This window comes from Protobothrops mucrosquamatus, unplaced genomic scaffold (genome assembly GCF_001527695.2).
Source record: "Protobothrops mucrosquamatus isolate PMUCROS unplaced genomic scaffold, P.Mucros_1.0 scaffold2775, whole genome shotgun sequence".
In the NCBI taxonomy this organism is placed as follows: Eukaryota; Metazoa; Chordata; class Lepidosauria; order Squamata; family Viperidae; genus Protobothrops; species Protobothrops mucrosquamatus.
This window is the reverse complement of record NW_015388813.1, coordinates 59307-70781: the sequence shown is the minus strand read 5'-3', so window position 1 is coordinate 70781 and position 11475 is coordinate 59307. Positions and strand designations below refer to the sequence as shown.

General features: G+C 46.0%; 1 protein-coding gene across 1 annotated transcript in view; it reads right to left on the bottom strand.

Moving 5' to 3' along the window:
• The window catches only part of RELB (RELB proto-oncogene, NF-kB subunit), a 9720-nt gene extending 5573 nt beyond the window's left edge, over positions 1 to 4147 (bottom strand). Inside the window, exons 1-4 of the mRNA XM_029286041.1 lie at positions 3845 to 4147; positions 2612 to 2769; positions 1031 to 1122; positions 82 to 213 (exon numbers count right to left, since the gene is read on the bottom strand). Coding sequence (XP_029141874.1) covers positions 82 to 213; positions 1031 to 1122; positions 2612 to 2769; positions 3845 to 4093 — 631 coding nt within the window. The 5' untranslated portion in view covers positions 4094 to 4147. The remainder of the gene's footprint in view (positions 1 to 81; positions 214 to 1030; positions 1123 to 2611; positions 2770 to 3844) is intronic.
• Between the last annotated feature and the right edge of the window lie 7328 nt (positions 4148 to 11475).

Genomic DNA, 11475 nt, shown 5'->3' with positions numbered 1-11475 from the left:
TTCCTTCCTTCCTTCCTTCCTTCCTTCCTTTTTCCCCTGAAATCAACCTTGGCCACTTCCTCCTCTTTAAACTCTACCTACTTTTGTCGAAGATGGCTTCCGAGAGGACAGGATTCAGATGCCATGTTTTCCCCATGGAGTCCTGATAAGAGGCCTGGAAACAGATCCGGACCACGTTCATGTCTACCTCTTGATGATTCTTCAGTGAACCAGCTACACAGAAAGAGCAAGAGAGGATAGGTGGACCAAGCATAGCACACAGCAGAATACTCGTACATAGCATGCATACAGAAAAAACAAAACCAGCCCCCAGGACAGTGGTTTTTAACCTGGGATTCATTCAGCACATCCTAGCCAGGGGTAGGCAACCTTGGCTCTTTTATGACTCGTGGACTTCAACTCCCAGAATTCCTGAGCCAACATGGCTCAGCATGGAAACCTCTCCCTTTCCCCTCAGGGTGGCTGGCTGAGGAATTCTGGGAGTTGAAGTCCACGAGTCATGAAGGGGCCAAAGTTTCCCTCATGCTGGCTCAGGAATTCTGGGAGTTGAAGTCCATGAGTCATGAAGGGGCCAAAGGTTTCCCCCAGGCTGGCTCAGGAATTCTGGGAGTTGAAGTCCACGAGTCATAAAAGAGCCAAGGTTGCCTACCCCTGTCCTAGGCGAAATCAAGAAATTTGTTATTGTGGTGAATTAAGGATCCAGCTTGGAACTACCACTGCTGAGATGCCTGTGTAAAACAACTGAGTCTGGGTTGTGTACTGTGTGTATGTGTGTGTGCGCGTGCATAGTGACATTATTTGAGACCAGGGAAAGGAATATGTATGTGTTTATTTATTTCCACATTTCTGTACCATTCACTTCCCTCAAAGAGGGACTTCCCCTTTTTTTGGGTAGGTCATAACTTGGAACAGATGCTAAGCAACCGGTCATAAGTTGAGGACTCACTGCATGAGAAACCAACTTCATTGCTTTCTCCCCCTTCGCTTGTCAAGGCTTATTTTGGGCCAGAGAGAGAGTTCTTCTCCTCACCTTTGAAAGGGTCAATTCCAAGTTGTAGCTTTTTCTCGATGGCTTCCTCTATGTCTTTCTTCTTCACACACTGGATCCCGAGGTTGTTAAAGCTATCAAAGCAGAGGACAGTTGGAATGTTAGATTAGAATATCAGAATCTTCTTTATTGGCCAAGTGTGATTGGACGCAAAGGAATTGGCCTCTGGTGCACAGTATCCCAGGGTGCATACAAGCAAGCGATAAGTCATCGATCGTAAATCATAAGATAACACCATAAATCGTTAAGATACAAACAACAAGCGATAAACCGTAAGATGCCAACAGGAGATGGTGGTAGGAAAGATGAGAAGATGAAAAAGATGAGAAGATGGATAAGATGCGAAAAGGAGGGGGACAACAGCCATGCAGCCCTACTACCTGTACATGGGTAAATATCTTTGGGCCTAAGATTGTGCTGTGTTAGGTGTTTAGCAGAGTGATGGCACGGGGGGGGGGGAATAATTTTCTTTGAGTGTTGTTATTTTGGCATGCAATTGCCCTATATAGCAGCATCCTGGGAGGAGACGTTGAAACAGTTTATGTCCAGGATATGAGAAAAGAGAAAGTCCACGATGAAAGGAAGGAACTTACAAAAATCCTTTTGTAAGTTCTTGAATTACGACAATTGAATCCAAACTTTCCACTGTTAAGTGAGATATAGCAGTGTTCCAATATCTGAGGGGCTGCCACAAAGAAGAGGGAGTCAAGCACTGAAGGCAGGACAAGAAGTAACAGATGGACATTCCTCCTTAATTCCAGGTTGCTTCTCTCCTAGATGAGTTTCCATCCGTTGCTTCTTGTCCTGCCTTCAGGGGCTTTGGAGAATAGCTTGACCCCCTCCTCCTTATGGTAGCCTCTCAAATAATGGAATGCTGCTATCATGTCATCCCCCTAGTCCTTCTTTTCTCTAGACTGGCCATACCCAAATCCGGCAACCGTCCTTTATATGTTGTTAGTCTTCAGGCCTTTAATCATCTTAGTTGCGCTTCTCTGCACTTTTTCCAAAGTCTCAACATCTTTGGAAAAAGTACAAAGAAGAGCAACGAAGATGATTAAAGGCATGGCGACTAAAAACATAGGAAGGACGGTGTCATGTGTCTGATTAACGAAACACTTAAAAGGACTTTCAGGCATATTTTTTCCTAAAAGCATTTATTAAGGTTACAGAGACGTCAGTACAGCATGGTGGAAATGCTTAGGTCTGGCTTCTCTTCCCTTACGCATATACATTCTAAGCATTTCCCACTCCCTTATTTTGGGGTCATGGTTCACATCTTCCAATCAACTTGGAAGATGTGATTTACTTCCGGTTTCTTTTTCCCGGGCTATCCTTATTCTCCCTTTTTCCCTGTTGCCTGGTTTAACTATAAAAATACCAGACAGTGCTGCATATTGTCAAAGCAAGAATATACAGTATTTGCAGCGTTGACAGACGGTTGCCGGATTTGGGTATGGCCGGGGGTACACCATTGGGTATACCTCAATGGTGTGAAGGCCCCCAAATCAATGGCCATCATCGTTTCAAAAGTCCAAATGCTCCACCCCAAAGACAGGGCCATACCTGTGCCTGGCATTGATTCGAGGCTTCAGGATCACTTCGCACAGCCCGTTGTTGCAGTCCTTGCCTACCAGGCTGTGGGGGTGGATCCGATAAGGCCAGTCCTTCCAGACCAAGCAAGCGGTCACTTTCACTTCCGGGATGCCCTCAAAGTTCTGCAGCTGGAGAAACAACCTGGTGTGTCAGATGCCACCCCCGAGAAAAGTTCAAGGCTATCCGTGGTGGCGCAATGGTTAGATTGCAGCATGGCAGGCTAACTCTGCCTACAGTTCGATCTTGACCGGCTCAAGTTTGACTCAGCCTTCCAACCTTCCCAGGTTGGTAAAATGAGGACCCAGATTGTTGGGAGCAAATATGCTGACTCTGTAAACCACTTAGAGAGGGCTGTAAAGCACTGTGAAGCGGTATACAAGTCTTAAGTGCTATTGCTTTTCCTTCCTTCCTTCCTTCCTTCCTTCCTTCCTTCCTTCCTTCCTTCCTTCCTTCCTTCCTTCCTTCCTATGTGATGGTGAAGTGCTTAGAATACAGTATTGCAGGCAAACTCTGCCCATAGCCTGGCGTTCGATCCTGACTGGCTCAAGGTTGACTCAGCCTTCCACCCTTCCCAGGTTGGTAAAATGAGGACCCAGATTGTTGGGAGCAAATATGCTGACTCTGTAAACTGCTTAAAGAGGGCTGTAAAGCATTGTGAAGCAGTGTATAAGTCTAAGTGCTATTGCTTTTCCTTCCTTCCTTCCTTCCTTCCTTCCTTGGTGGTGAAGTGGTTAGAATACAGTATTGCAGGCAAACTCTGCCCATAGCCTGGTGTTCGATCCTGACCGGCTCAAGGTTGACTCAGCCTTCCATCCTTCCGAGGCCAGTAAAATGAGGACCCAGATTGTTGGGGGGCAACAGGCTGACTCTGTAAACCGCTGACAATTTCAGCTGGGGCTTATTTTTGGGGTAGGGCTTATATTACGAGCATCCTGAAAAAAAATCATGCTAGGGCTTTTTTTCCAGCTGGGTCTCATTTGGGGGGAAAATACGGTAGTTTATAAAAAACAGCTTTTTTGTGGTTGTTTTCTGTTTATCCATCAGTCCCAAGAAGAAAAGCAGACGCCCCCAGTCAACTTGCAATCCACCTTATCCCAACACCTGGAGGGCACACCTGGATTCAGAATGGCTTCTCCATTCTAAGCCCCTCCCCCCCTGGGCGGAGCTTGCCCTTTAACTCCACCCCCTCCCCAGGCCGCTCACCTCAATGGTGGGCAGCGTTTTGTTCGTCTCGCTGCTCCCTTCGCCCAGAATGCTCCCGGCGGACCGTCCTTCACACTGGTACCGGAAGCGCATCCCTCGCTGCTTCGGTTGCTCGATGATCACCAGCTCGGGGGGGTCCCGCATGGCGTCTTCCAGGGGCTCTGGGCCCCCCGTGGGGCCCCCCGAAGGACCGGGATCTGGCCAAGGAGCATCCAAGTCCTGGCTGGGGGAAGGGGGCAGGGGGGGCATCCCCCTTGAGATCAGCTGGGACCGCAAGGACAAGTTATTGAGGCTCTGGGACAGCTGGGAGGGGAAGGAATCTCGGGGGGAACTCGGGGCGGGGGGGCCTGGGACCCCGAAAGGCTCCAGCCCATTCTGCAAGAGGCTCATCCCTCCGGCTCTCTGCATCTCGCCTGGGGGGGTGAAGTTGGTGCTTCTGGGAATTAGCTTGACTGGCCCGTTCAGACAGGCCCGGGCAGATCCTGGCTCCTCATCAAAACCATCTTCTTTAATCAGCTCATCTATGATTGCTAGAAAAAGAAGAGGAAGAAGAGGAAGAGGAAGAGAAGAGAAAGGCTGGGCCAGCAGTTGGGACCAACTTGTTCGTCCACGCTCTGCTTTGTTGGCGGAGCTGCAAATTAGCTGACTCCCCATAAATCGTGGCTTGCAAACCACAACTTATCAGGTTCAGATAACTGGCTGAGCAAGCAAAATAAAACCCCATAGGATGGTTTAGTGGAGACCACATCCAGCACCCATAGCTTGTTTAACCAGCTTTTCCTGAATTGTGGGGTCCTTTGGTGCTATCTGAGCTTGCAGATGTTTCATGACCCAACTAGGTAACATCATCAGTGCTAGAAAGGAGGACGACGACGATGATGACTGTGGTCTCCATGGTGCTCTCTGAGCTTGGTGGTTTTCTTGACCCAACTAGGTAACATCATCAGTGCTAGCATCATCACCTAGCATTGATGATGTTACAGAGTTTGGTCACGAAACATCTGGAAGAACACCACCAAGCTCAGAGAGCACCAAGGATCCCACAATTTAAGGGGTCCTACAGTTGATCAGTTGATGGCTATTCTGGTTCTTCCTGTTCAGATGGATGACCTCACCCACCCAGCCCTTCCATGGAGATGCAGAATAAAAGCAGAGAGAAAAAGGGGAGCTTCAAGCCTCAAACTAATAACTCAGTTCGGTCAAGAATAATCTCCTTACCTGTCCTTGGCAGCATCCCTTTTTAACCCCCCCAGGTGCTTACCTAGTTCATCTGCAAAAGAAAAAGGGAGAAAATTATTATACGAGGTACTATCTATTCCTCGTGTTTGCAAGCACCCACATCAGCTTCTCATTTAGCTCGGCCGTTGACAAGATTTGAATACGGTTGGTCCTCAACTTACAAGAGTTCATTTAGTGACCAATCTGAAAAAACGTGACTTATGACCGTTTTTCATAGCTACGACCTTCACAGCGACCACACAGCCAGGTGATCAAAATTCAGGCGCTCGGCAACTGACTCATATTTAGGACGGACGCAGTGTGCCGGGGGTCACGCAATCCTCCTTTGCGACTTTCTGACCCGCAAAGTCAGCAGGGGAAGCCAGATTCATTTAACAACCGTGTTCCTCACTTAACGACTGCAGTGAACAACTGTGGCAAGCAAGGTTGTAAAATGGGGGCAAAACTCACGTTCAAAAAAATGTCTCACTTAACAGAAATCTGGGGCTCAATTGCGGTCGTAACCCGAGGACTGCCTTTTAAAGCAAGATGCTGAAAATCCTTACCAGAAGTTTCTCCAGTCTGATGCATCGTGGATAAGCCGGAAGCTGCAAGCAGGGGGCCTGTAAAAATATATATATGAAAAAATAAGAATAAAACAGAGCAAGATGCTTGCAGGCGTTCATCCTTGTCCTCACAATTTGATCCTGCAGTCTGGATTCCCCCTCATAAATCAGGCGTAAATTAAATGAGAAGCTCACCTTTGGTTACAGTAGTGGCCAAAATTGTGGACATCTTTTGGGAAAAGTGTATTTTTGAGGTTGGATGGCTAATAACACCACTTTTTTGGGGGGGAGTAGTACCATAAAATTATATATCAGTGGAAAGATAATTTAATCAAGAACGTAATGCAACATCGTTTGTTCAATTATCTGTACTGTATTCTATGAAAAGTTACAGCCAAATAGCCAGAAAATGGAAGCACAACTTGCTTAGGTTGATCTCAGGTAGCTTTCCTTCATCTGATGGTAGCCAATGAGCATTTAGAGAGCCAGTTGGGTGTCCTCTTGTTTTGGCAATGAGCCAATCAGATCACGGTAGGATCCAGTTATTGATGTCATGTATTGAAGCTGAGAGGAGGACATTTGTCAGTGTGTTATGTGGTCGCTATCCATGGAGAAGCCAGATTCACTTAACAACCGTGTTACTAGCTTAACAACTGCAATGATTCATTTAATAACGGTGGCAAGAAAAGTTGTAAAATGGGGCAAAATTCACTCGACCGCTGCCTTGCTCAGGAACGGAAATTCTGTTTTCAAATTGTGGTCGTAAGTTGAGGAGTCTTAGTGATACACGAAAACACATTTTAGCCTTCTGTATTTTGTGAACTCAGCCTTAGTCTGTATTTGAGGTGGAGCGAATGACTTTGATGAGGATATAAGTTGCTTTTTCATTAAAACTCATAAAAAGCCCATTAGCTGGAGTTGGAGCCAACCCAGATCCCCAAATTCATGCATCTTTTATTATTTGCATAGATTGTCCACTCCGGCAACTCTCTCAGGGCTTACAACCACAATTCCAGTTAAACACAATACAAATAAACAATATATAAAAATAGCAAGAAACAGGTGCCTAAAACCACACGCCGTTTTCTGGATCCGGATAGAAGGAAAACCAATTCCAGAGTCTTTCTTCCAACCTGTAACCCATTTGTCACAGGAAGAAAAAGAGAATGGCATCAGCAAGGTAGAAGGATTCAATAAATGATGTAATTTAACCAATACAGGAGAATATTTGTAGCCTAAGGAGTGGAACTGGTAGGGTCCTTGATGCTCTCTGCAAGAAAACAACCAAGCTCAGAGAGCACCAAAGACGCCACGATTTTGTAATTGATATCCCACTTTTGTAACCTCTCTCCCTCTCCCTGACACACACACACACACACACACACACACACACACACGGTTGTACATCACTCAGAGTCTTTGGATCAAGACAGTCCGAAGATATTGTAAAATGAGAAATTCAGTAAAGAAAGCAAGCCCTATGGGGCCCTGCGTGTTCTCTGTGCTTGGTTGTTCTCTTGCAGACCTTTCATCACCAAACTTGGCAACATCATCAGTGCTAGGATGGAATGGGATTTGCAGCATAGAGGAGAAGAAGGGAGGGAGGGAGGGAGAGAGGGAGGAGTGTGAGGTCCTTGGTGCTTTCTGCGCGTAGTTGATTTCTTTGTGGACCTTTCATTACCCAACTAGGTAACATGATCAGTGCTAGAAGGGAGTGGGGTTTGTGGGTAGGAGGAGGAGGAGGAGGAGGAGGAGGAGGAGGAGGAGGAGGAGAACTGTAAGTTCCTTGGTGCTCCCTAAGCTTGGTTATTTTCTTGTAGATGTTTCTTTACCAAACTAAGTAATGTCATCAGTGCTAGAAGGGTGGAGGTTTGTGGAGAGGAGGAGGAGGAATAGAAGGACTGTGGGGCCCTTTGGGCCCTCTGAGCTGGGGGGATTTATGGAAGACGTTTCATGACCCAACTAGGTAACATGATCAGTGCTAGAAGGGAGTGGGGTTTGTGGGGAGGAGGAGGAGGAGGAGGAGAACTGTAAGGTCCTTGGTGCTCCCTAAGCTTGGTTATTTTCTTGTAGATGTTTCTTTACCAAACTAAGTAATGTCATCAGTGCTAGAAGGGAGGAGGTTTGTGGAGAGGAAGAGGAGGAGGAGGAAGAGGAGGAGGGGGAGGACTGTGAGGTTCCTCGATGCTCTACAAGCTTGGTAGCTTTCTTGCAGATATTTCATTACCAAACTAGGCAACATCTTCAGTGCTAGTAGGGGGGGTGGCTCTCATTTTATATAGCCCACCCAGAAGAAGAGGCTACCACTGAATACCGGCAAACGTTAATATTCCTCGTTCACAAGCAAACACAGGTGGAAAGTGAAGCTAGAAAAATAGCCCAATTTTCTTTTGCAACAATTTATTTCCAAATGACGGGATGAGGGTGGGAGGGCCGCCTAAGAAGCCCCTTCTCCTGTGACAACACTCCTCTGCAAAACCCAGCCGAGGAAAGAAGGCAATTCTTGGAAATTAGAACATAGAACAACAGAGCTGGAAGGGACCTCGGAGGTCTTCTAGTCCAACCCCCTGCTCAAGCAGCAAACCCTCCACCCTTGCAGACAAGTGGTTGTCCAATTTGTCCTCTTAAAAACCTCCAGGGTTGCACCACCCCACAACTTCTGGAGGCACGCCCTCCCACTGATTACAGGTGGTCCTCAACGTACGACCGCCAACTGAGCCCAAAATTTACGTTGCTAAGGGAGAGAAAGTTTCTTACGTGAGTTTTGCCCCCTCTCACAACTTTCCTGTCCGCCGCTTTTTTTTTAATTGAAAAGTTTTATAAAAGTTACAATATAAACCCCAAAACCAACCAACCCTAAACCTCCCTCTCCCTCCCCCACTTCCCAGAGCTGAATACAGGGTTACAAATATAATAATCATAATCGAACTAACATTAACCAACTATATAAATAACCAAGTCCACAATGCGCTTTAACTCCCCTTTAACATAAATATAATAATAATAATAATTAAAACATAAACAAATTAGTATCCTAATTATTAAACAATAGAATATTGTTAAACAATACTAATACTAAAAATAATAATAACATCATATAATTACAACTGATAAAAATTTCACTATAATAAACTATTCATACTAATAATACTCTCAAATTTACTCGTAAGCTAAATGGAACTTTTTAGTCCCATATTTATTCTGAATATAATCTATCCATCTTCTCCAAACCGAAATGTATCTTTCTTGTGAGTGATCCTTCAAATAGGCAGAAATCTTAGCCATTTCTGCTAAATTTGACACTTTAAGCGTCCATTCTTCTATGGTAGGCAAGCAATCCTTCTTCCAATATTGCCCTACTAATAACCTTGCAGCTGTCTGCCCACTGCTCTTAAGCGGATCACTACCACGGTTTGAGCTAGTGACTCCGTTGTTAAGTGAACCCGTCTCCCCCACCTTCCTTGACTTCGCTTGTCAGAAGGGCGCAAAAGGGGATCGCACGACCCCCCCCGGGACGCTGCAACCGTCGTAAATACGAAGCAGTGGCCAAGCCTCTGAAGTTTTGACCACCTGTCTGTAGGGTTGCCAGGTCTGCTTCCCAAAAATAGCGGACAAGCGGGGGGGGGGGGTTAAGTAGTAAAAAAAGTAGACTGTGCAGCTTTAGATTACGTACCATTTCATCATAAAGCTTTTGAATAAAAAAAATGTCCACTATTTTTATTCAAAAGCTTTTTCACTATTTATGTGAAAAAAAATAGTGAACATAATGTGAAAAAAGTGGACTGTCCACTCAAATAGTGGACACCTGGCAACCCTACCTGTCTGGGGGGGGGGACGCTGCAACGGTCGTTAAGCAAGAAAAACAGGAGTCACTTCTTCCAGTGCTGTTGTCCCTTTGAGCGGTCGCTAAATGAAGCGTTGTAAGTCGAGGACTGCAGTTGTTTTGGGAATGGCTTGCATTTTCCGAGGCAGGAAAAGAAAAGCACGAGTGGGGCGGGGAGGGGGGAGAGAGGGACCCTCGCCCGTTGCCCAGGCCCGGCTGCCTCTTCCCGGCCCGGAGGAGCCAGCGTGGCCTCTAAGCTCAGCTCCGGCCACCCCCGCAGCCCGGCCACTTTCTCTCCCGGCCCCCCGCCTACCTAGAGAAGCAGGCAGCATCCCCGGCTCCGGCTGCTTTCGCTCCGGCAGCGGCTGCGGCCGCCGGCTCCGTCCCAGGCTGTTCATTGCCCCGGCGGAGCCCACAATCCCCGCAGCCCCGAAGATCGTTAAAGGGTTTTTTTTTTTCTTCTTCTTCTTCTTCTTCTTCTTCTTCGCTTCCCTTTTTTTTAAAAGAAGAAAAAGAAAAGAAAAAGAAAAGAAAAAGTCCTTTTGGGTCCCGAAAGGAGCCCAGGGTCCTCGGAATTCCCCCTGCTGGGCCGGCTGCCGCTTCCTGATTGGCGGAGCCCCCGATGAGGTCAGACTTCTTGGAACGGGAAAGCCCCAGCCGAGCCCGAGAAGGGGCGGGGCCAAAGCGGAGACCTTATTTTAAAAAAAAAAAAAAGGAAAAAGGAAAAGCAGCCTCGGGGAGGGGAGGAAGGAGGGAGGGAGGGAGGGAGGGGATAGAAAAGAAAAAAAAGCGATCCGCGCTTCCAAGGAAACTGGAGGGAGAATTTGGGCTTTTCTTTCTATTTTCGGTTTCTGCTTGCAAAGAGCCTTCAGGAGCGCCTTTTCCCAATGAAGGCGACTTCTTCCAGGAGAGAAGCAACCTAGAACTAAGGAGAAACTTTCTGACAGTTAGAACAATTAACCAGTGGAACAACCTGCCTCCAGAAGCTGCGAATGCTCCAACACTGGAAGTTTTTAAGAAGAGACTGGACAGCCATTTGTCTGAAATGGTATAGGGTTTCCTGCCTGAGCAGGGGGTTGGACTAGATGACCTCCAAGGTCCCTTCCAACTTCATTATTATTATTATTATTATTATTATTATTATTATTATTATTATTATGGATCATCGCACAGTCAGCCAGATGTTCAGACTGGATTTGGCATTTTTGTCTACCTATCCAGTCCTTACCCAGGACCTGGGATAGGCAGATGTGGGTGTTTGATGGTATTACAGATATCGTCTCAGGATGGAAGCAGTTCCTAGTAAGGCCGCCTTTTGCAATTGACTAATGGCGAGTTTGTCAATGCCGATAATGGTGTTCAAGTGGTGCTCCAGTTATTTTGGGATTGCACCCAAGGCGCCTATGACTGTTGGTACCACCCTTGCTTGCCTTTGCCACAGTCTTTCTATTTCTATTTGTAGGTCTTTGTATTTTGTTATCTTCTCCAGTTCTTTTTCGTCTATTCTGCTATCTCCAGACACTGTCACGTCCACTATCCAGACTTTTTTGTCTTTCTTATCTATTATTATTATTATTATTATTATTATTATTATTATTATTATTATTATTATTATTATTATTAGAGGGTGGCCTTGCCTTTGCATCCTCTGGAATGGATTAGAAGGAGGTTATGTTGAAATTCAGTTTGAAAATACTTGCAGTGTTATTTTTAGTCATTTTGGGGGAGGGAGTTTGAGGGGGCAAGTGGGAGTTTTAAATGTGAGGAGTTGAAGTGAAAGTCCTCATTCCAACCCTGGGCTACAAATGTTCTCCTTGATTGATATTTTTAATTTTGTAATTGATAGATGAGGGAGGTTGTAAATTCCAAAGTTAAAAACACCAATGGAGGAGAACATTTGTAGCTAAAGGGATGGTTGTAATATACATTTCAACGTAGATTTATATGCAAAATAAATTCCCTTAAAGCAGGGGTAGGCAACCTTGGCTCTTTGATGACTGGTGGACTTCAACTCCCAGAATTCC